General features: G+C 41.1%; 1 protein-coding gene across 3 annotated transcripts in view; it reads right to left on the bottom strand.

Moving 5' to 3' along the window:
- nrg2a (neuregulin 2a) overlaps positions 1–20,507 on the bottom strand; it is a 60,808-nt gene that overhangs the window by 8,203 nt on the left and 32,098 nt on the right. For all 3 annotated transcript variants that reach the window (XM_088399664.1, XM_088399665.1, XM_088399666.1), the window contains exons 4-5: positions 5,132–5,252; positions 1,275–1,333 (exon numbers count right to left, since the gene is read on the bottom strand). In XM_088399664.1, coding sequence (XP_088255790.1) covers positions 1,275–1,333; positions 5,132–5,252 — 180 coding nt within the window. The remainder of the gene's footprint in view (positions 1–1,274; positions 1,334–5,131; positions 5,253–20,507) is intronic.

Raw genomic sequence — 20,507 nt, 5'->3', positions numbered from 1 at the left:
AGGTCAAGAATGCACAAGTAAGCCAAAACGAATGGTCGCTTTTGAGCAACAGCAAACTGGGATGATGACTTTGACGGATAGGCAGGTCCACCTTGGACAGTCACATCATGCCTAAGCTAAATATTTTACAAAATGTGGAGGAGCCATGACAGAATCAGTCTTGATAGAAATCACCAAAATGCCTTGCAACCACCTCTACAAACTTTCCTGGAAATTGGTTGTCCTACAATTTATTGTACATGTTCAAATGACTTTATAATGACTGTATTGAGTACAACGGGGGGACGCTAGATTGCCTTTTGATTCCTCACAAGAGTTTTGTGTTTTTAAAGCTCAGTAGGTCAGCCTAACCTGACTTTCCATTTTATCAGCTGTAAAATATATTAAAAAAAAATATCGACAAAACACATTTCTAACCAAGCAGTACAGTTCAGTCAAGTTCAGGAAGAACGGTTCATTCAAGTTTGTATTTCCAGTTGCCAGTGACTGTTTTTTTGAGTCCATCACTGTGATATACGGTATGAAATATGGCGGTATGAACACTGGCGGAGCTAAGGGGGGCCACAGGGGCATTGACACCCCAAGTTAAATATGCTTGGACCCCCCCACCCCAGTGGGAGGCCAAATAATTTTCAAATTTTCCTGGGAACCTTTTTTCCACATTTCCAGCATCCCCCTGTAGGAAACATGCAATGGACCATCGTCAGCATTTTTTAAAGATTTGGGGGTTTCGTCAAATTTTTGTTTTGATTTGCGGACCCCCTGAGATATTCTTGCCTCCTCTCCCAGAGTCCCCCCAAAGGAAAAAAAATCCTAGCTCCGCCAGTGGTGAAGGAAGAAGATATGATGTTGTGACTTTCCAATTCATTTCTGTTCTTGTAACAATTTTTTTTTACACATAGCAGTAAGTCTAACAAATGAGCCCAACGGAGAAACACCAACTGAACCAACTGAACTGAACTGCTTGGTGGAAACGGGGGATAAACATGCATTGCCACTTTAGGACTGCAAGCATTATTAGTAGCTGGACCAAAAGCATATTATTTTCGTTATGTAGCTGACTTTTCACGACAGCCTCTGCCTACACATCGCCAACCAACAAACATACAGCGATGGTGCTTATTCTAAAACACACATGCAGGACACGACATGCGCAACACACAATATGAGGGCCTGCTTATCTATGGGTCTGGACGGACGTTGGAGACTAATGTCTAGTCTACACATGCACATGTGACTCGAGGGGAGTCTGACAGAAGAGGAAGTTGACATACGGTAGAAACGTGCCATAACGTAGGTTTGACACCGATCACCAGTAAAGTCATTTGGACACCTGAAAGCCACAAAAAGAGGGAGGAAGAGGAGGAGGAAGGGTGGTGGATGAGCGAGAGTGCGCAAGAAGAAGGGTGTGGAAGGGGGAGAGGGGGGGGGGGAGAGAAAAGCAGAAAATTAGACCAACAGCTCAACTAATGGACAACAGAGCCCGAGCGTTCCCATGGGTGACACCACTGTGCGCGGCCCAGTGCGCGTTGACCTGAGAGGAAGGGGAGGGGGAGAGGAGACAGAAGAAGAGAGGACTGGGGTGTTGGTGGGTGCGCGGAGCAGTAGCGAGGGTGTTTCGGCGGGAGTCCACAGAGGTAATCCAGTGACAACTGTGTCTCTGTTCTCAGCTGCTCATATCAAGTGAACATACTTTTGAAAGGATTGGGCATTTGCAACCGCAGAGGTTCAGTCTTTGAGCATCGCGGGCCAAAGTATCCTTCAGGACATCTGGGAAGGAGCACACAAGTGTTACGGACAGGAAAAGGCAGCGAGGACGAACTTCAATGGAAAAAGACATTTATTCATTGAATACATACTGTGCAACCATATTATTGAAAACAAATGAGTAATGTAATGTTATTGGGTCTTGTCAAGTAAATGTAAAATCCTGAGTTAACATTTAAATGGAAGCTATCTTGAAAATGTAACAATATTAATCCAACTGTATATGATGCACAAAGAGGAAGTTGTGTTAAATTAACCAATGATTTCTCTCAACAAATTGCAAAAGTGGCCGTATAAATGGAATTAAACAGACAAAATGCCAAAGTTGAAACATTTGACATCTGTGAACTCAGTGAGTGAGCAAATGTGCTATTAACATTTGGTTCCCTTGGATCGAGAAGGAAATCTGGACCTGGATGAAACTTGACCTCCTTTTAGCTTACAGTACATAAGCATATTAAAGCGATGTGATTTTCCAGGTTAGCTGCCAAATTCATATAAGCTCTCCTTACTTTCACAAAAATGCCATTCAAAATAGAAAACATGGGACCATTTTAGAAATTGGCATCATAGTATAGTATATCACATTATTTTTTTTTTTCACAATTTGATAAAAACTGTAAATAAATAAACGTGTACATCAGTGGAAGAATCTAAGCAGCTTATTGGCAGATGTAAAAAGTCAATATTATAGACAAAAGCTCAGTTTCTTTGCGGCCTAAAATTTCTTTGCGGCCAAAAGGGCACAGAGAGCCAAAAGGGCTCATTGCGCTGCTTTGGAGCTAATCAATACATCAATTGAAAACCTGTGCAGCAAAAAAGTCATGAGGCTATTACTCTCTGGATATCTGTTCACGGCTTAAAGGTGATAAATTCCATACGTCGTCATATTTCAAGCTCAAGAAAAATATTGAATTGTGGAAGCGATCCCAAAGGAAATTCAAAAGCGTTTAACACTGTTTGCATGCAAGTTAGGTGAATTTTTTTTTTTTTTGGACATTCAGATATATGTTATAAGACCTCAACATTTCATCACCACCGCCACCGCCACGTGCGTTCGGCCCGAGCCATCTTTCCTCATTAAAGTCCCGTTAGGATGAGCAGTTGCTCTTTTAGGAGCACCAACATTCCGCTTGGATTCACAACGAGAGCGGCAGTCCAACAAAAGGTCACGGAGAGCGATTTACTGGTTTCACACAACGCCTCCCGGGAGAAACATAATGTTCAACAATTAATTATTCACCCTGACTGATGAGATGACGGCAAGTTGGCGTAAAAATGGTAGAACTGGAACTACATAATATAATAAATATCGGTGTTCAGTGCAGCTGTGTACTCTATTATCACACTTTTATTGTAACAGCTAACACATTGTCTTAACCAAAAGCATAAATCTGATTCATTGTGTTTAGCAAAAAGTGACGGGCCCAAACCCTAAAATATCAAGACAGAAATTAGAACCTATAAATTCCCATTATTATTATTATTATTATTATTATTATTATTATTATTATTATTATTATTATTATTATTTTATTAGTTTATTCTCAATAATAACTAAATATAAAATGGGAATATTATTATTATTATTATTATTATTATTATTATTATTATTATTATTATTATTTTATTAGTTTATTCTCAATAATAACTAAATATAAAATGGGAATATTATTATTATTATTATTATTATTATTATTATTATTATTATTATTATTATTATTATTATTATTATTATTATATAGATTAGCCTCATAATAACCCTGTATTTTATTTCTTCTATAATACAACATTCAGGGGTTCCTCGTGAAGCATCCATTGAGTGTCCATCGTTTAATGCTGTGCTAAAGGAGGTTGAACTCCGAATGTACTCCATTTGTAAGGTGAAAACAACTAACACAGTGGTTGCAAATGGATCAAGTCTTAACCTTTGCGCCCCTTTAAAAAAGTTTGTCCACAAGAGTGAATGAGTCGGGCATAAACGCAGGCTGAGCTGTCTGCACCACTTGTTTAGCCAGTGAGTAATACCCACTGATGCCTGGCCTATATTGAATGAGATGGCTGTGGGGGCAACAAATCCCCCGCGGGCCTTCACTGCATTATCCAACTCTTCTGGAGCCATGCCCCGCGGCCGTGAGTGAATTAGCTACAGCAATTGAGTTATTGCTGCCTCCAATTTGTGCATAGCGTATTGAACGGCTGTTGCGTCCATATCCGCATTGCTGGTCGAGCGCTCTCCCTCGCAGGGGCCAACTGGGCGCTGAAGCTGCGCCAGCGTTGCTGCTCCTGCATCACACCAGCCTAAGTAGTCGTGATATAGTGACATATGGTCCAATGGAGCGTGCAACCCGATATTTAACAGCCATGACAAGAGGGAGTGCATAGTTTGTGTTGCAAGTACAAGAATGGATTTTATTAGCTGGAACGGATCACTACAGTGGTTGGATGGGATATTGGATGGACTAAGCAAAAAAAGGGGGAAAACCAGCAGGTTACAATGGAAGCCTTACAGAAGTCTTTCCCAACCTTTATTGAGCCAAGGCATCACTTTGGGAAAAACTCACAGTACATCAACCAGAATGTCACAAATGTTTGCTTGTTTTCAAGGTGAATAGGCCAATTTGTTTTTTCTTTGGCTTTAGAGTGATATGCAGGAGAATCATAGTACCTCAATAACATTAAAAAATTGAGGTTAATCTCTGGAAAAAAATTACAAAATTAATTCTTGCACTTTTATTTATTTACGGTAATTTTAATGTACAAATCCAAATTACGGCTTGTGTTCCACCTCAAAGCTTCCACTGTATTTCTGAGTAACGACTTTCAGTTATGACGCTAATGCAAACTAAAATCTCAATGTTAGATGAAAAAACAAGTTGTTTTTATGATCATGTCAACCGAATCCTTTCCGACAAGCACAATTTAACCGCGGTGTCATGATCCCCTTTGCCAAGGACCTTCAATGTAAGCAACGACTCTATTTACCTCATTGGGGGCCCCTAATAGGCATAAATATTTGCTCCCTAGTAGAACGGTGACTCATGACGTTTTGAAAAGGGCTTTTAACGCGCAGCCTTCCTGTTGTACACTAAACGGGACTTTTAGTGCACGACTACGCTAAAAGGATGACCACACTGACGCCGCGCTCCATTACGAGCGCTGCAATACACAACAGGTGGGCATTTTCCTTCTGATGGGCTGCTGCTGCAAGAAAGAACAACAGGAATCAAGTGCTCTCAACAAAACAGAAACAGTGGGGAAAGGCACATTTTTGCTGCGATGAAGAATATTAGAAATCCAGTCACAAAACGACATCGGTCTTTGCAAGTGGTGGAGAAGATAAAAAATAAAAGAGATAACTTACGTGCAGGACAGCCGGTTTATACCATGGATGACATAACAGTCGCCGCCATTCACACAGAAGGACTTCTCTGTTTCGTTGCATCTTCTGCCGTGGCCTGAGCCTGGAGATCGCGTTGTGGTTACTGAGGAGAAGAGAGACAAAGACTATTACCGTATTTTCCAGACTATAAGGCGCACCTTCAATGAATGGCCCATTTTAAAACTTTGTCCATATATAAGGCGCACCGGACTATAAGGCGCCCCATTAATGCATCATGTCAGATTTTTAATCCAAATCAAATCATTCTCCATTTTATCTTTTTTATTTCAACTTCAGACGCAACAATTTACTTTATAATCACAAAAGAATGATCCATAGTCTTTGTGATTCATGATTCATAGTCTTCAGCGGGCCACTTATGATTAATTTCATGACAATGCTTCAGGCCAGTTTAAATTTAGGAATTTGGTCCATATATAAGGCGCACCGGACTATAAGGCGCACTGTCGGCTTTTGAGAAAATTTTAGGTCTTTAGGTGCGCCTTATAGTCCGGAAAATACGGTACTATTCATTCATTAGTATGATTCATATTTTTTTTGCATAAATTTGTCACAAAAGTTTGCCACATGCATCACGTGTATTTCACCACTCTTCTTTCCTCACAGGATACTCCAGTGTTTTCACCAGTGTTCTCTTACTCTCGTTTCCCCCGTCCACGAGTATAATTGTGTCTCTCAGCAGTGTTGACACTATCTCCAGAAGTTGTACGAGCAAAGATAAATATTTCCCTGACATAGCGTAGGAGTTGTTTATGCGCTGACTCAGATCCTTGGAATGGCCCGAAATGTCATGTATCTGCACTTAATCCCCCCTGGCTGAACAGACAGAATATGTTGGAGGTGAAGGCTGCTAATCAGGACGAGAGCCGTGCCGTGCCGTATGAAGGCAAAAGGGAGTGCTGAGAGGAAGAGGAGGAAGCGGTGAAGGCCGGCAGGACGGGGCATGAGAAAGGCGCGCGGCAGTATGACACGTGACGGCAGATGTTTACCTGCTCTCAGGTGCTGTTAGCACCTAAGCAGATTGTGTCAGTTTGCTGGTGGGATGCGGAGAATTTCCGACCGCCGGTTCTGTGCGAGTACAATAAATCAAATTGAACAGCTGGAAAGCGCGTTTGGAGTGGATTCAGTTGGACCTGCGATGTGTTCTCGTTGCCATCGGGATGAGATGTCACAAGATCGCATTTGTTACATGCGGAAAGTCACATCAGCTCTTTTTTGCTGCTTGCACAAGAGCCGATGCACAACTATTAGTGGGATTTTGCACAAAAAAAGTCATCGGTGAATTATCACAGCCAATCAACAAAGACAGCTAATAATAATGAAAACATTAATAATAGTTTGAGAGGTTTTGTTTTGAATCCGATAGATATAGCGCAAACAAAGCATTAGTTTATGATTAACAATTATATTTTCAATGGTTTTCCAAATGTGCCGGTTTTTGTGTCACTTTAACAAGGACACAACACATGTTCCATTTTTCAAGTAGGTAGAAACAAATATTACTATGCTCAGGGGGGAGAAAAAAAAAAAACGTAGTCGAGCAGCTAATGGCAACTACCTCATCGTCGCTCACACCTGACCTCTGACTGCAGCACTGGCTTGTAAAACGCCTCATAAAAAGATCAGTCAGGAACATGAAAACATTGTAAAAACAACCACAATGTTTACCAATTGAACAAAAGATGCAACCAATTAAAGATATATTTAAAAAGAAAATATGTCATGTGACGTCCCATAGGCCCCCTCTAGCTGTGCCCGTGTGGGAGGCGGGGCATTATGGATGGAGACATAATTACCAATCCACCTGGCTTAAAAAAACAAAAAAAAAACTATGACCCGGAAAAAAACCCCACTCAGGGAGACGGAGAGCGTGTAAACTTCACACAGAAAGGATCAAGGCTCGGCTTTGAACCCTGGTCATGTTCTTCTGTCAAAGTTTATTTGGCCTCATGTCAAACGAGGCCGACTTCACTGCATGTCCCAAGTTGCCCCCCACCTCCATCAATTTCTGCACTCTGTTTTTAAAATTAACAAACCATTCGCAAATGGACAGCACCACATGTGATAATTTTCAGTATTTTTTTTCTTCGTCAACACATCACCTCATTGAACTTCCCCTGGGTGATTTGGCTGTTACACAATCTAAAATTAAAAATTAAGAACAAAAGAAACATTTGCCAGGCTAATGCGTCACACTGAACAGCAATCATTGCAGTGTTCTGAACCGACTATCTCATTCCTACATATGACAAGTGATGACACAGTATGAATTATGGGTAATATTCATCATGAATGAACGCATCACTCAATGGCCGCCCCCTCTGCCTCTTACCTCGGGCACATTGCTATGAGGGCAAATTTATCGCATTCCGCTCGCTGGCTCTGAAAAAATGACTTCCTGCCATATTTGGATGATGACATGTTGCCATGCACATCAATAGACACTAATAAAACTTGTGTACAGTCTTGCAAAAAGCTGAGAGCGACAATTGCATTTTTATTGTTTTGGAAGGGAGGGGTAATATATATATATATATCAGGGTCGTCTTATATTCGGGCCGATACGGTATATATATATATATATATATATATATATATATATATATATATATATATATATATATATATATATATATATATATATATATATATATATATATATATATATATATATATATATATATATACATATATATACCGTATCGGCCCGAATATAAGACGACCCTGATTATAAGACGACCCCCACTTTTTCAAGATTCAAGTTTGAAAAAAGACTTTTCGAACACCAAATTTTATTTTTATACAGAAAACAATTACAGTACATCTGAAACAAATGATTATAACAATATATTTGAATTTTTTTATGTATTTTTTTAATGTATTAATTTATCTATTTTTTTGAGTTAGCTTAAGTCCACGTTCCTTAAAGATTGTATATATGGATATCAGAAAACCAAATGTAGCCCCACGTGAGCAAGGTCTTGGCAAGGAAAAACTCCCTCTAAGCAAGAAACCTTGAACAGAACCCAAGCTTTGTGGGGTGACAGTCTGCTTCGGCTAGCTTTAGAAATGAGCTACAGGCTACTCATGTGGTCCTCCACCTTCATAGGGGGATTTTATCTTGACTCATGCTTGAGCTTGCTATCAAAGATTCCTACATTTAAATCAACCTCACTGTTTTGAAATTTTGTTATGTCACGAACATCGCGGTTACACCATCCATTCTTTTTTTTTTTTTACTGCTTGTCCTCATTTGGGCCACAAATGAGCTGGAGCCAATTCAAACCGACTTTGGGTGGGATCCAAATTATATCCTGGGCTGCTCTCAACTAATGGCAAACAATATGGATGAAATGTTTAGGTGACCTTCAATGTCCTGTTATATATTTGACATTCAAGCACCACATCACAATCCAAGCATGTAATTTGATTACATGACAATGAGTGTCCTTGGCTACAGAGTAGAAACATATGAAACATAATTTTTTTCAAGACGAAGCGATTGTTTCATAGCATAATATAAAGCAACATTAAACCTTTGTCTTTAAGCAAATCACTTCCAACTTTAACTCATTCTTTGTGCAAGTATTGAGAATTCATACCAACATGGTGTCATAAATAAAGTCTAAAAAAAAACAATGCTAAAAACAGTAGATGTCCCGAAACAAACTAACTTCATGGAAAACATCTCTTGGCCCTGCATCACCAAATGTTACAAATCCCACAGCATAGTCAAGGTCCAAATTTTGATCCCTATTGTTTGACATGTTTTGTGTCTTCTGATTACTATTCCAACAACATCACTTTGGAGGGATGATGACATGAAACACTCCAACCCCCCCCCCCCCACCCATCTGTTGTACAAATTCATACCGAGTCAAGGTTTGAGCTATGGGAAACGGAAAACATACTTTGCATTGGCTGACTCCAGCATTGTGTTTCACTAGCTTTGCTGCTTCAGCATTTTTATTTTCTATCCATCAATCCATTTTCTGAACTGCTTATCTTCATTAGTGTCGCGAGTGAGCTGGAGCCTTTCCCAGCTGACTTTGAGAGAAAAGCGGGATACGCCCTGTGTTGGTAACCAGCCAATCTCCGTTTATTTTATATACTGGAAATAAAGGAAATAGAATTACAAATGTCAATATTGGCTGAAGTTTGGGGGAATTTGGAAACTAACGGATTTTTATAACAGCAGCACATTACATAACACAGAGGTCAACGTTTTTCACCCTCATGACAAGTTAAAATCTAAAATACAGCACCAAAAATATTTTTGTCTGCAAATAGCAGCATCTTTCAACAGTGGATTAGTTTGTTAGCAATAAATTAGTATCATTACATATTAAGATTTGTTTTTGTTTGTGCTACATCATTGTGCAAAGTGATGTATAGTGAAGCTTCAGTGGCCAGATGGAGATGCTAGTATAGAAGTTCAGCAGCTGTTTGGCTCTTTTTTTATTTATTATTTTGCACGTGTCCGAGAAATTGTACATTGTAATTGTCGTGGAATTGCAGAGCATGCAGAAAGCCAACAAATCTGAATCGTGAAGTATTTATCTCCCGAGGCGAGCAAAAACGGTGTCACTTTGGACTTTCTCCCCGTTAGCGCTGTCAATCGCAGCACTGTTCGCTTTCCTGTTCCGAGTGCTAATTATGGAAAGCACAACAATGGGTGACACTGTGAACAAGAATAGCGCTGTCATAGTTTGAAATGAAGCGCTTTGTTCTAACAGTCGTCCTGTGTGTGGTTTGCTTGGGTCGTTACACTCTTTTCGGAGACGCCACTGTCATGTCGTCTTTGATTCATCCCCAAGAGGGACACAATCAAAAAATTGTTGAATGTGTTCCTTCCTGAACAGAAAATTCTCTAACCCGGTGAGATGATCAGGTGCCTTGCTAAAACAGAGTAAAGGAGGTAGAGCTTGTTTATCCGCACTTATGATTTCACCAAGTTTGATTGGTTTTGAAGCTCAGGTTTCAACTTTCACCGGGCCTTGTAGCCCAGGGGCCGAATCGGAGTTGGAGCTGCGGCGAGGTCTCCTCTGGGTTCTAAAGAGCCACAGTGTTTAGCCATCAGCTCTTACCACTGACTTTGATTAATCCTTCATGGCCCGAGAACTGAAAAGAAAAGCTGGGGGTGCAAGCAGGACCATCTGGAAACCTTCATAAACATGCCTGTCTTTCCACGCTCTCCTAAGGATTCTAGGAAAATCGTAAAAATGAAAAGAGGGGTTCCCATTGCAACGTTTTTTTTTTTTCCCTCTCTCTTGTGTGCATATATGCAACAAACGCCACAATGATTCCGAACCCTGTGCTACACCTCACAGGCCAGCTTGAAACATTTTTGATTGGGCTCTTTATAGTACAGAATACATTAATTTATGAAAAATAATCATAATTGACCACATCTTGGATTAAGACCGATTGCACTGCAATCCCTAAAACAGAAGACAGAGTTCGAGTCGGCTTCTGGTGTAAGTCAAAGAAGCTCCGCTGATATCTGGACTTTGTTAGAATTTGATGTTTTTACTCACGAAAAAGCACCGTTATCAGCATAAAAAGTCTAAATCATGTGCCACAAACGGGAGGAGGAGGAGGCAAGCGCTGGAGAACCGTTGGCAGACCGCATTGCTTTCTGACAGCTACATCTCGGCAGAACAGATCCAAGAACTACAATTCTAAAATTCTTATAAATGTCTTTCTCAAACCTCAGGGTCATGCAAAACTGCCAAACCTCCCTATAAATGAAGTAACATGAAGGAACAGGTAGCACACGGTAGCTACAACTAATAAAAGCAACAATAAATCCTTTTTACTCGGCCACGAAATACCTGATGGGAAAGAGATAAATGTCAGACCACGTAGCAGGGTGGTCAGTCACACTAACCTACTTTTTACAAATCACAGTAACGACAGATCTTTCCTGTTGGCGATCCCCTTAGAAAAATATTTCAAATGGAATGTGTGTATATATGCATTCACCGGATAACCACTTAGGGATTTGGTTCGCCCGTACAGGGCAAGGAGTTTGGTGCAATGGAGTGCTACTGATGGCTGGGTTGGATGCGGTGAAAGAGATGCGGGAGGGGAAAAGAGCAATCAGTGGAGCAGCCAAAAAATGGACTCAAGTAGGAATATTGAGATATTGCCCAAAAATATCACTTTAAGTGTTATATCGTATTTTCCGCACTATAAGGCGCACCTAAAAACCTCTAATTTTCTCAAAATGCGCCTTATAATCCAGTGCGCTTTATATATGGACCAATATGGATTCGTGGATGAGGATTAATTTATTAAAGTAAGCTTTACGTGTTTATTTTGTGTGCTGTGTGATATTAACGTTTGAGCAACGTTGAGTTATTGATATATTGTTATTGTTTTCACTATTTCGAGTGTTACTATATTGTGATTGCATTAAAGTTTGAGCAACGTTGAGTTATTTATCCTATGCGCTTTATAATCCGGTGCGCTTTATATATGGACAAAGTTTTAAAATGGGCCATGCATTGAAGGCTTTATAATCCGGTGTGCCTTATAGTGCGGAAAATACGGTAAGTAATTTTTTTTAATATTAGAGCAAATCTTGTCGTGAAAACTGGCTTAAATTTACCCATTAACACTAAAGTATGCTAATGGTGGTTTTGCACAGTCATGTGCACTGCTCAGCTCTGTTTGATTGGTTTGTTTGATGGCCACTAGTTGTTAGTTTGGTGAAAAACAATTCTGTGACAGCATTCAAGGTAAATTTGACAAAGAAAAACACAGATCAAAGTGGTGAATAACAAATAAGCTTGGATACAGGATTTTGAAAAATTTACCATATTGAGATGATTCTGTTTTTTTCTTGACACAAACATTGGTTATTAAGGCATCACTTTATAAAAGGTGACACACAATAGTGCTTTTTATCTTTTGACAAGCAATTAAGCCTCGAGCAGCAAACAAAATAGAAACAGAAGAGATGACGAAGACTGCGTTTTTTTTTCCATTTTAAAGTCGGAAAATATTACACCCTGTGAGATCAAATACAAACAAACACCCACTTTAAAACACAACATTGGCACGCCCAATCGACACTAATAGCCTCTTTTCGTTTAGGTTGCACTGATTCAAAATAACCAAAAAGGAATTAGATGACTATTTACTGTAGGTTGGACACATGTAAGGGACCATTATCTGAGCTTGCCCACAATGGAAAACTTGATCCTCAATTCAAAATGTCTTTGGAGATGAAGTGGAGCCTACCAGCGACATTAATCTAACCCCCCCCTTCCATGGCGGGACTGCTGTTGCTACGACTGTGTCCTCTTTCATACTCCTGACTCCTGTTGTCTCATTCACATAGCTGATATGCCTGGTCTTGCCTGCCTCAATCATCCCGCCGCTCAAGTCAAATCAAAGAGCGGCAGCACAGAGCGCGATTGCTCAACAGCTGTCGCAAACTGCAATCGAGCCGTACGGTGTACTCAAACTGGGCACCCGAGTGGCGGAAGCCTACGGCAGGGCTGCCGGGGAGGCCGCCAGCATGCAGCACTTGGGGACCGTGTTGGAGTTTTGGTTTTAGACCACAAAATAGTGGAGATAAAATCATCTAGCTTGTTATGAATGTGATTGATTAAAAATCAATCTCACACAATGCTCAAAAATCTTAAACTCATAATTCCGAGACGGGGGATTTCCCTTAAATCTCAGAAGTGGATACGATGATCCAGTCACCCCCTTGCCATCCTGTGTCTAAACTCGCCTGACAGACAGCAGCAGCGGCGGCGGGAGTGGATAGTAATACGCTTGTATTCATCCAGCACTTCCTGCAGCGGTGCCAGTTTCAGACAGATGCGAGGAGGCCGTGCCTCAATCGAGGCAGCTCAGTGTCAAGAAAAGGTGCTGTCTGAGAAGATCCATTTGTGTGTCATTGAGGATTTTCACTCTAGTCAAACATTTGTGACACCAAAAAGATTCAATACTAGAGCTGGATTTAAAAAAAAAATATCACTTTTGCAGTGTTGGACATTGCTGATTTTGGTGACCTAATTAAAATATATGAAATCACTTCAATACAGTTTTACATCTAAAAATGATATTTTGTATTATATTAAGTATGATTCAAATGTTGTGGCTGGTAATTATTCCCCAAAGTTAAACCCTCACAATCTGTTATCATAGGCATCAAGGTGTCATTACAGATCATTCCCTCCATTTTCTTCACGCTAACTGGAAACATACACGTGCAAACCCACACAAAGCTTGAAAGGCAGCGTGTGAAATTTAAATTAGTAGCTCTGATGGCCTGAAATCCATCGCACACCTCCAAGGGACAGGTTCTTAGACCAGATGTTGGAACATGTGTTCTCACTTTAGCAAATTATTTTTTATGGATTGCTATGTTTTTGCAGCCATTAGAAGAAAACAAAACGGACAAAAAAACTCACAGGTACTTAAAGTGTCGTAAAAATAGCCATTTTGCGACGAGATGTCGGTGTTATGATAACACTAAGGTGCTATAAAGTGTAGCTCTTCGCTTGGGAGGTATCATGTCTTCATCGGCCGTCATCTTCAACAGCTGGATTTCATTTCGGAGTAAGGACAGACTTTGCAGCCTTGTACCAGAAACACAAGACATATACCACAGCTCCATATTTGGGCCTTGCACTTGCAGACCAGCTGTGAGGACGAGAGGTTTTCCCCTACGCTATTCCCTGAAAACTTTGACACACACACCTCCACTTGCTCCACATCCCCCGCCATTCTATTTGCTGTATAGTGAAGGATCACTGCTGTGCGTGAATCAGTGAACACTGTGACGTCTATTCCAGTCACACTCACACCTGCGCACTTTGGAAATATCATCATTGCCGATCGCGACACAATGACGACTTGGATGCAAAAATAGGGCCGACAAGAAGGGAGGTAGTGTGAGGGACTAATGGGAGGTTTCGGATATGAGACAGCTGTATGCGACATCGCTGTGTGTCTATGAGCTTGAAGCAAAGGAATGGTAAGTATATGTTTCATAAAGATACACTGGAAAGAGTAAAAACATCTTAAAAAGCCCCATTCTGAAAAATGTCCTCCTTCATAAAAACGAAGCACCTCACTAACTTTTGTCATCAATAGTCTTCATCGGTGGTTGTAATGAAGCATCGATATTCTGTTACTGTGCTTAAATAGTTAAATATACTGTACGCCTGTTCTTAATTTGTCAAAACGGGCGTTCTGCTATTTTTCAAGAATCTGTTGATGACATGATATAATAGAAAATATGTAAATAAAAACTATTTGAATAATTTTGCAGACACGTTGGTATATTGAAATAAAAGGGTGATTTGCGTCGCTGTGGGTGAGAACAACCTTTAACAACCATGTCATGTTAACAAAGGTAGGGATAATAGATTTTGTAGCCAGTAATTTGTCATTGTTGACTTTTACGCCAAATTTTAGCTGATGGCAATATTATATTATGTCATTCATTAAAATGCAAAATTTAGCATTATACTGTTATGGCAGTAGCAGAAAAAAAAACTCACTTCCTTTCAGGCTCATTTTCAATGCTCTAACTCAGTACAGACAAGTCTTTATGATGCAACCAATCATTTTAATGTTTGAAAGCATTAACAAAACATGATGGTGCTTGTTAGTTACTGGGCAAATCCCAAAGAAGAATCCAGCAGCCTTAGTTGAGGTCCCACTCGGAGGGGATGAAGACCACCAGGACAGCTGGGAGGCCTGAAGTGGGAATTCTTTTATCATGCTATCAAATGAAGTCATAGATCAGTTTTGTGTCGGACCCAGGAAGAGTTAACACAAAGCACAACCTCGTGTCACCTCCTGCTCACATCACTCAGCTTCTCCAGTGGAACAGCTGCTTCCTCCTTACACACACACACACACGCACACAGCAGTATCCTCACTCATTTACGCTGCGGCTTAACTGTCCTGCATGACACGGCCTATAGCTTACTGGATCTCCTCCAAGGAAAGTTGTGTTGTGATATTTCAATAACTTAGTTGCCTTTTTTCCGCACAGGTTTCACTGCAACTCGTCTCTTATCACACGGCGGCCTCGACGGGATTACAGGGAATTAAGCGAACAAGCAAAACAAGCTCCCGCCCGAAGATATGTTTTTCAACTCAGACCATTATTGCAGCTCAAGAGGTTAGGTTGTTTGAATGGCAGGATTACACCCAAAAATTCCTCGAGTGATTTCCGTTGAACTTTGCGGAGGGGTGCAGCGTTCATGACAGTCGAGGAAGATGTGCGATTTGGGCCTTGGCGGAGGTCTGCGTCGTTCTCAGTGCCGTTCTCTATTGTTTCATCCTCAACCCTCAGATGATAACATTCGACAGCTGCCTCTTCTTCAGAGATTTTGGCACATGGAAGGGGAACACTGAACGCTCCATACCATACCATACCCCCCCATCCCACCCTGAACTGACACATTAGGAAACTGATTTATGCCTCTACCATTTCTTGGGCTTCCCCCATATGAACTGCAATTGGGGGGAAAAAAAATAAAGCCCTAGCTCCAAAATATTATACACCCTCATATACGTTTCGGCAATATATAGCTTCTCAGGTCATATTCAGCGACATCAAATAAAACGATTGCATGCGTATTTCAAGCACATGCCCAGACTATTCCTTGAGAAAGTATGTACGTCTTTGCCAAAATATGGAAGGCATTCAAAGAAGCAATTCATTTTCATGTTTTTCAGACTCTCCTGACAGACTTTTGGATCTTATCTCCAACGCGGACATTGTAAATGAAGACTCGCTGCAAAAAAAAAGGTCCTCTAGTTTCCCGGAACTCCGGATGTGCAACATAAAGAGCCGGAACAATAAACACAAAGAAAAGTAAGGACATTGTGTGTGGGCGAAGTGGCAATTGTGTTAATGTTTCAAGAACTAAACATGGTTGTGAGTGCACTTCAAAACAAAAAAAGTGACACACTGCAGCTGCCATGAAGACAGATTTTGGGTTCCATCTTCTATAAAGTACTGGGAATAAATTGTATTTTTCTTTAAATTTGGTCTTGTTTTGCTTTACTAGACAGTTCACAACTCTGCCAAAGGCTACAACCTCTGTCGTGGTGTAGAACTGCACTGTTTCACGCACGACGGCTGTTTCTGATATTTGATTATTATTTCTCCTCACTCGCTGGAGCGGCGAGTGATGAACTAAAACAACACTTTGTAGCTGAAATCACTGCGGAAAAAAAGCCACGTGGTAATCATACAAGTTGTTCATCAGTTTTTGCTACCATCAACACCTGAGTGGACACAAACAAACATTTCCGCTAAATTACTAGCTGCACACAAACACACATAAACACAACTGGCAATGATGTGTGTTGTCAACGAGAGGACATGTTTTCTCAAATTATAACAATAACATCGCTAAGCATGAGCGGCACTTGGGCTTTTATAGTTATTACCTCACTGAGGAGACTAGAAACTACATTAGTCATTTGTGAATATCAATCAACATACAAAAAATAAGAAAATGTGTAAACCAAACTGGCAACATAAGTTAACATGTTCTATGCATGTTAACATGAGCTCCCTCCTGCACATTACAATCTGAAAACAGTTCATGGTATGTCCTTCCTCTCAGCTCCAGAAAAAAAAAAAAGGCAATCACAGTGATGTCACACAAGTGAAGACAAGCAAAGAATTCTTACATGCATATTTGGCAAGAATATTTCATTCTGCGGGTAAAATTTCAAACAGGTAACTAAAAATCTATTCTTAGCAGTTATCTGGCCTGGGACAAACGCATTAGATATACGACGCCAAAAGATTACATTTAGCTAAAAAAAAAAAAAAGACATTTGAGTGGCAAGTCATCATTGGTCCATATTAAGGAGCAAGTCGCAGGCCTTTGGAATGAAAGCATTGGAATGATTGGTGGTGCACCTGGTATGGGCGATTCCCGAGAAGCGTGTAACAACGCTAACGCCGACTGCCGCCACAGGCCTCGCGTAGCGTCGCGTAGCGTAGCGGGCATGATTGATAGCGCCGTAGCTAAATCCATACAAGCTGCCAAGCAGTTCTCCAGTGGCCTGTAAATACTCAAAACTTGGCAAATGTAAAGTCTCTTTCTGACACAACTGTAGCTTACCCACAAAAAAAATGGTTACACATCTACAATCTACTTCTTTCAGCATCACTACAGAAAATGTTTATCTTTTCTCTTACATCTTCAGCGTAAGTTGTGTTTTTGCCAGAGTTTTAGACATGGAAAGAGCGAGGGAAATTGTTGTTTATGTTCTTCGAAGAAGCACTTAGCGTAATGTTTCATTTACGTAGGAGCGCATTAGTCAGTGGGAGGAAAAGCTGAATCTTCCATCTGTGCTTTACGTTGATTAGGACTGATGCTCTCTGTCCTTTGCGCAAACCTTAAACATACTAAAAAGCGTGGTGGTGACTCACATTGTCAAAGTGTAATAAAGATTTGGGTTGTGAGGACGATATTTACTTACTCACAGCCAATGGCAATTATATAATAGTATCAATCTTTTTAATGAACTGAATAAAAATATTTTCTTAAAGAGGAAAATAAATCATCTGATTTTCGGCCAATACCGCCCCCTGCTGTTAACTAAAATTGACATCACAAATGCCGCATTAGGAATCATCTGCTTAATTCTTATTCCATGAATGAAATATTAATTAGAATACAGAATTTTTGTGTTGAGTCGTCACCAGTGTTTTTTCTAGTTGGACCACCCACAAAAAGAAAACAAAAAAACAGAAGTACGGATGTAACCGATTAAGGTGTTTGCGGCGATGCTGAGTTTGTTTGCATGTATATCAGCATCAGGGTCATGGTGGTTGGCCTCAGGATGAGAAGTGAAAACGTGAAGTTATGCATGTATGTAGGTGCGTGCGTGCGCGTGTGTGTGGGCCTGCCTGCGTGCGTGCGTGCATGCGTGAAATTGTTGCTGGTGGGCCCCAGCATGACTGCTAAGGTTGGAGCAATCATATGTTCAGCTGTGATTTCCATCAACACATTCCTGGACGCTCACACACTCTCTCGGCGGAGCTGCGCACAGCACCCCCCGAGGATGTGACCTACAGCCCGTGGACACATGGCCGCCTCACGAGCGCTTATCACAACATGGCAGCCTGTAGGATAATGGGGAGGCCCTTCATCTGAAGCCACGTGGAGCCCCGCGAACCTGACCGCAGTCGCTTCTAGAAAACAGTGGATGATATACGACACTTTTTGCAGCGGGCCACCAGGTCTCACTGTGCTAGACTGATTACAGGCTAGAGGTCAGACCACATGGACAACAAATGGCCCACTGGTCCTACTTTGGGGGCTGGGAATAGAGATGAGAACACCAGTCAGGGAAAGGACTTGTCATATCGAGACCACCGGGAGACACTGTGGGGGGGGTCATGATAGGAGGCGACCCCCTGGGACACGTCGCGATGAGACATTAAAGGACTCAAAACCATCTCTTCAGATTAAAGTCAAAATTACACAACATACTGAAACACCCTCCCGAAACTGATAGAGAAGCTTCTAGACAATTGGCACTCACAATCACACCCAAGGACAATTTCGAGACTTGTTTTAAGGAGGCGAGAACAAAGCTGACTCGAGAATCAGCATCTCGGTCAGCCAACGTTTCAGTTCAATTCATTGAGAAGGAGGAGTTGTAAAAGGAGGATTGAAGCAGAACTTCAAGTGTGTTAAATTGTGACACATCATTTAGTTAACAGTGGAAGCGTCATGCCTAAACTCCCCACACAGGTGCAATTTGTCAATGTTGGAGGGCAAACTGCATGGCTGGCATGGCGCCACCATGCCCTGAACGCTTGCTAATGTAAAAGGGGTTCACTTAAGGTTCGGCTTCTTCCCACATAAACGCGCTGGTTAGTTTTTCCACACCCGAGGGAAGTGGTGTACTAGGTTTCCTTTCCCTCGCTGTGAAATTATAAATAGGTGCTGGCAGAGCCGGAGTAATGATCAAATGTTATGTGTATTATTAATAGGGGTTAATATATCTTGCCCCTTTTTTTATGGCACGCAGCAGTGATCCTTCCCATCTTTCTTTATACGTGGAAGTAAAATTGGTATCTGGGGAACAGTCAGGTAATTCAAATTTAACAACACCTCTGGGCAAAATGTCAGATGAATCTGGCACGGCTTGAGAAATTGACGCTATGCGTATCAATTTAAATGACCTATATTTAAGCTCACAGATAGTGTGCTTTATGGCTTTGAAAAACACATCTTGGGATCTTATTTTCAAATGAGGGGGAAACCCCCGCTAAGCTTCAGCGTGCGCTGCGGTGTCCTTGAATCACCATGTGGTGGAGCTGAGTGATGGGAGGCCTCAGGTCGGTCCCCAGCACATAACAGACAGCGGGAGGCTGCGTCACATGGTGTGTGAGCAGGATGCTGCCGCTTGACGTCATTTTGGTCATTTCATTTGTGATCAGTGGTACACTAAGCCTTTAACTATATAGAGAGACAACACCATAGATTAAAAAACAAATAAAATCAATATCCAGGTTATCACTCTTTGACTAAAAATATTAGAATACAAACTGTGGAGCAACCCATATAGACAGACAATATTATTAACAATTCTCAAAGGCATATATTCTTTATCCTCTGTTCAAAAAAACAACAACTAATATTTCAGCATTTCAGTGAGGTGCGTGCTATGGCCGATTAAAAATACACTACACTTTTATAAACTTCACATTGAGTTTTGGACTCAGCTGTTTCCTAGAAAGAGTCAAACGCTCTCATGCAGCACATCAGGCTTTTGCTTACTATGTGTCTCTTCTATATACTGTATATTCGCCCCCCTCTCCTTTGATTGTATAATGTCTCAGTCTGCTTTCTGTCATGCATTCCCTTATATTGACCCCACCATCCCTCCCTCGTCTTCCACACTCCCTTCATTCTCTCTCTCTCCAAGTCTCACTGTGTCCATCTCTATCTCCACCCCTCCCCTCCCCTCCCCTCGGCTTAAACTGATCATACTGCAGCGACATGCTGCTTCGGCAACATACTGCAGCGGGCCACTGCAGCCCTTTAACGGCATTTTGCCTGCGACCTTTGGAGGGGGTAAAGAATCTGAGATTTGTCATCTCCTTAGCAAAAACACAAAACTTGCAAGCGTGACGGTCCAACACAGGTTTTGGACTGTAACAGTTCCAAATAAAAGTCCAGTTTTGCTCAGAATATTTATTTTATCAGTGGTTTGGATCATAACAGAGTGTTGTTTACTTCTTTTATTGGAGGATATGGTTTCAGCAAATACACCCCCCCACACACACACTCTCACGTATGGACATACCACCCCTGATTCG

The sequence above is a fragment of the Syngnathus floridae genome, chromosome 15 (genome assembly GCF_059516105.1).
Source record: "Syngnathus floridae isolate MCC-2025c chromosome 15, RoL_Sflo_1.0, whole genome shotgun sequence".
NCBI lineage: Eukaryota > Metazoa > Chordata > Actinopteri > Syngnathiformes > Syngnathidae > Syngnathus > Syngnathus floridae.
The sequence above is the reverse complement of the archived record's forward strand: the minus strand, read 5'-3'. Positions and strand labels throughout refer to the sequence as shown.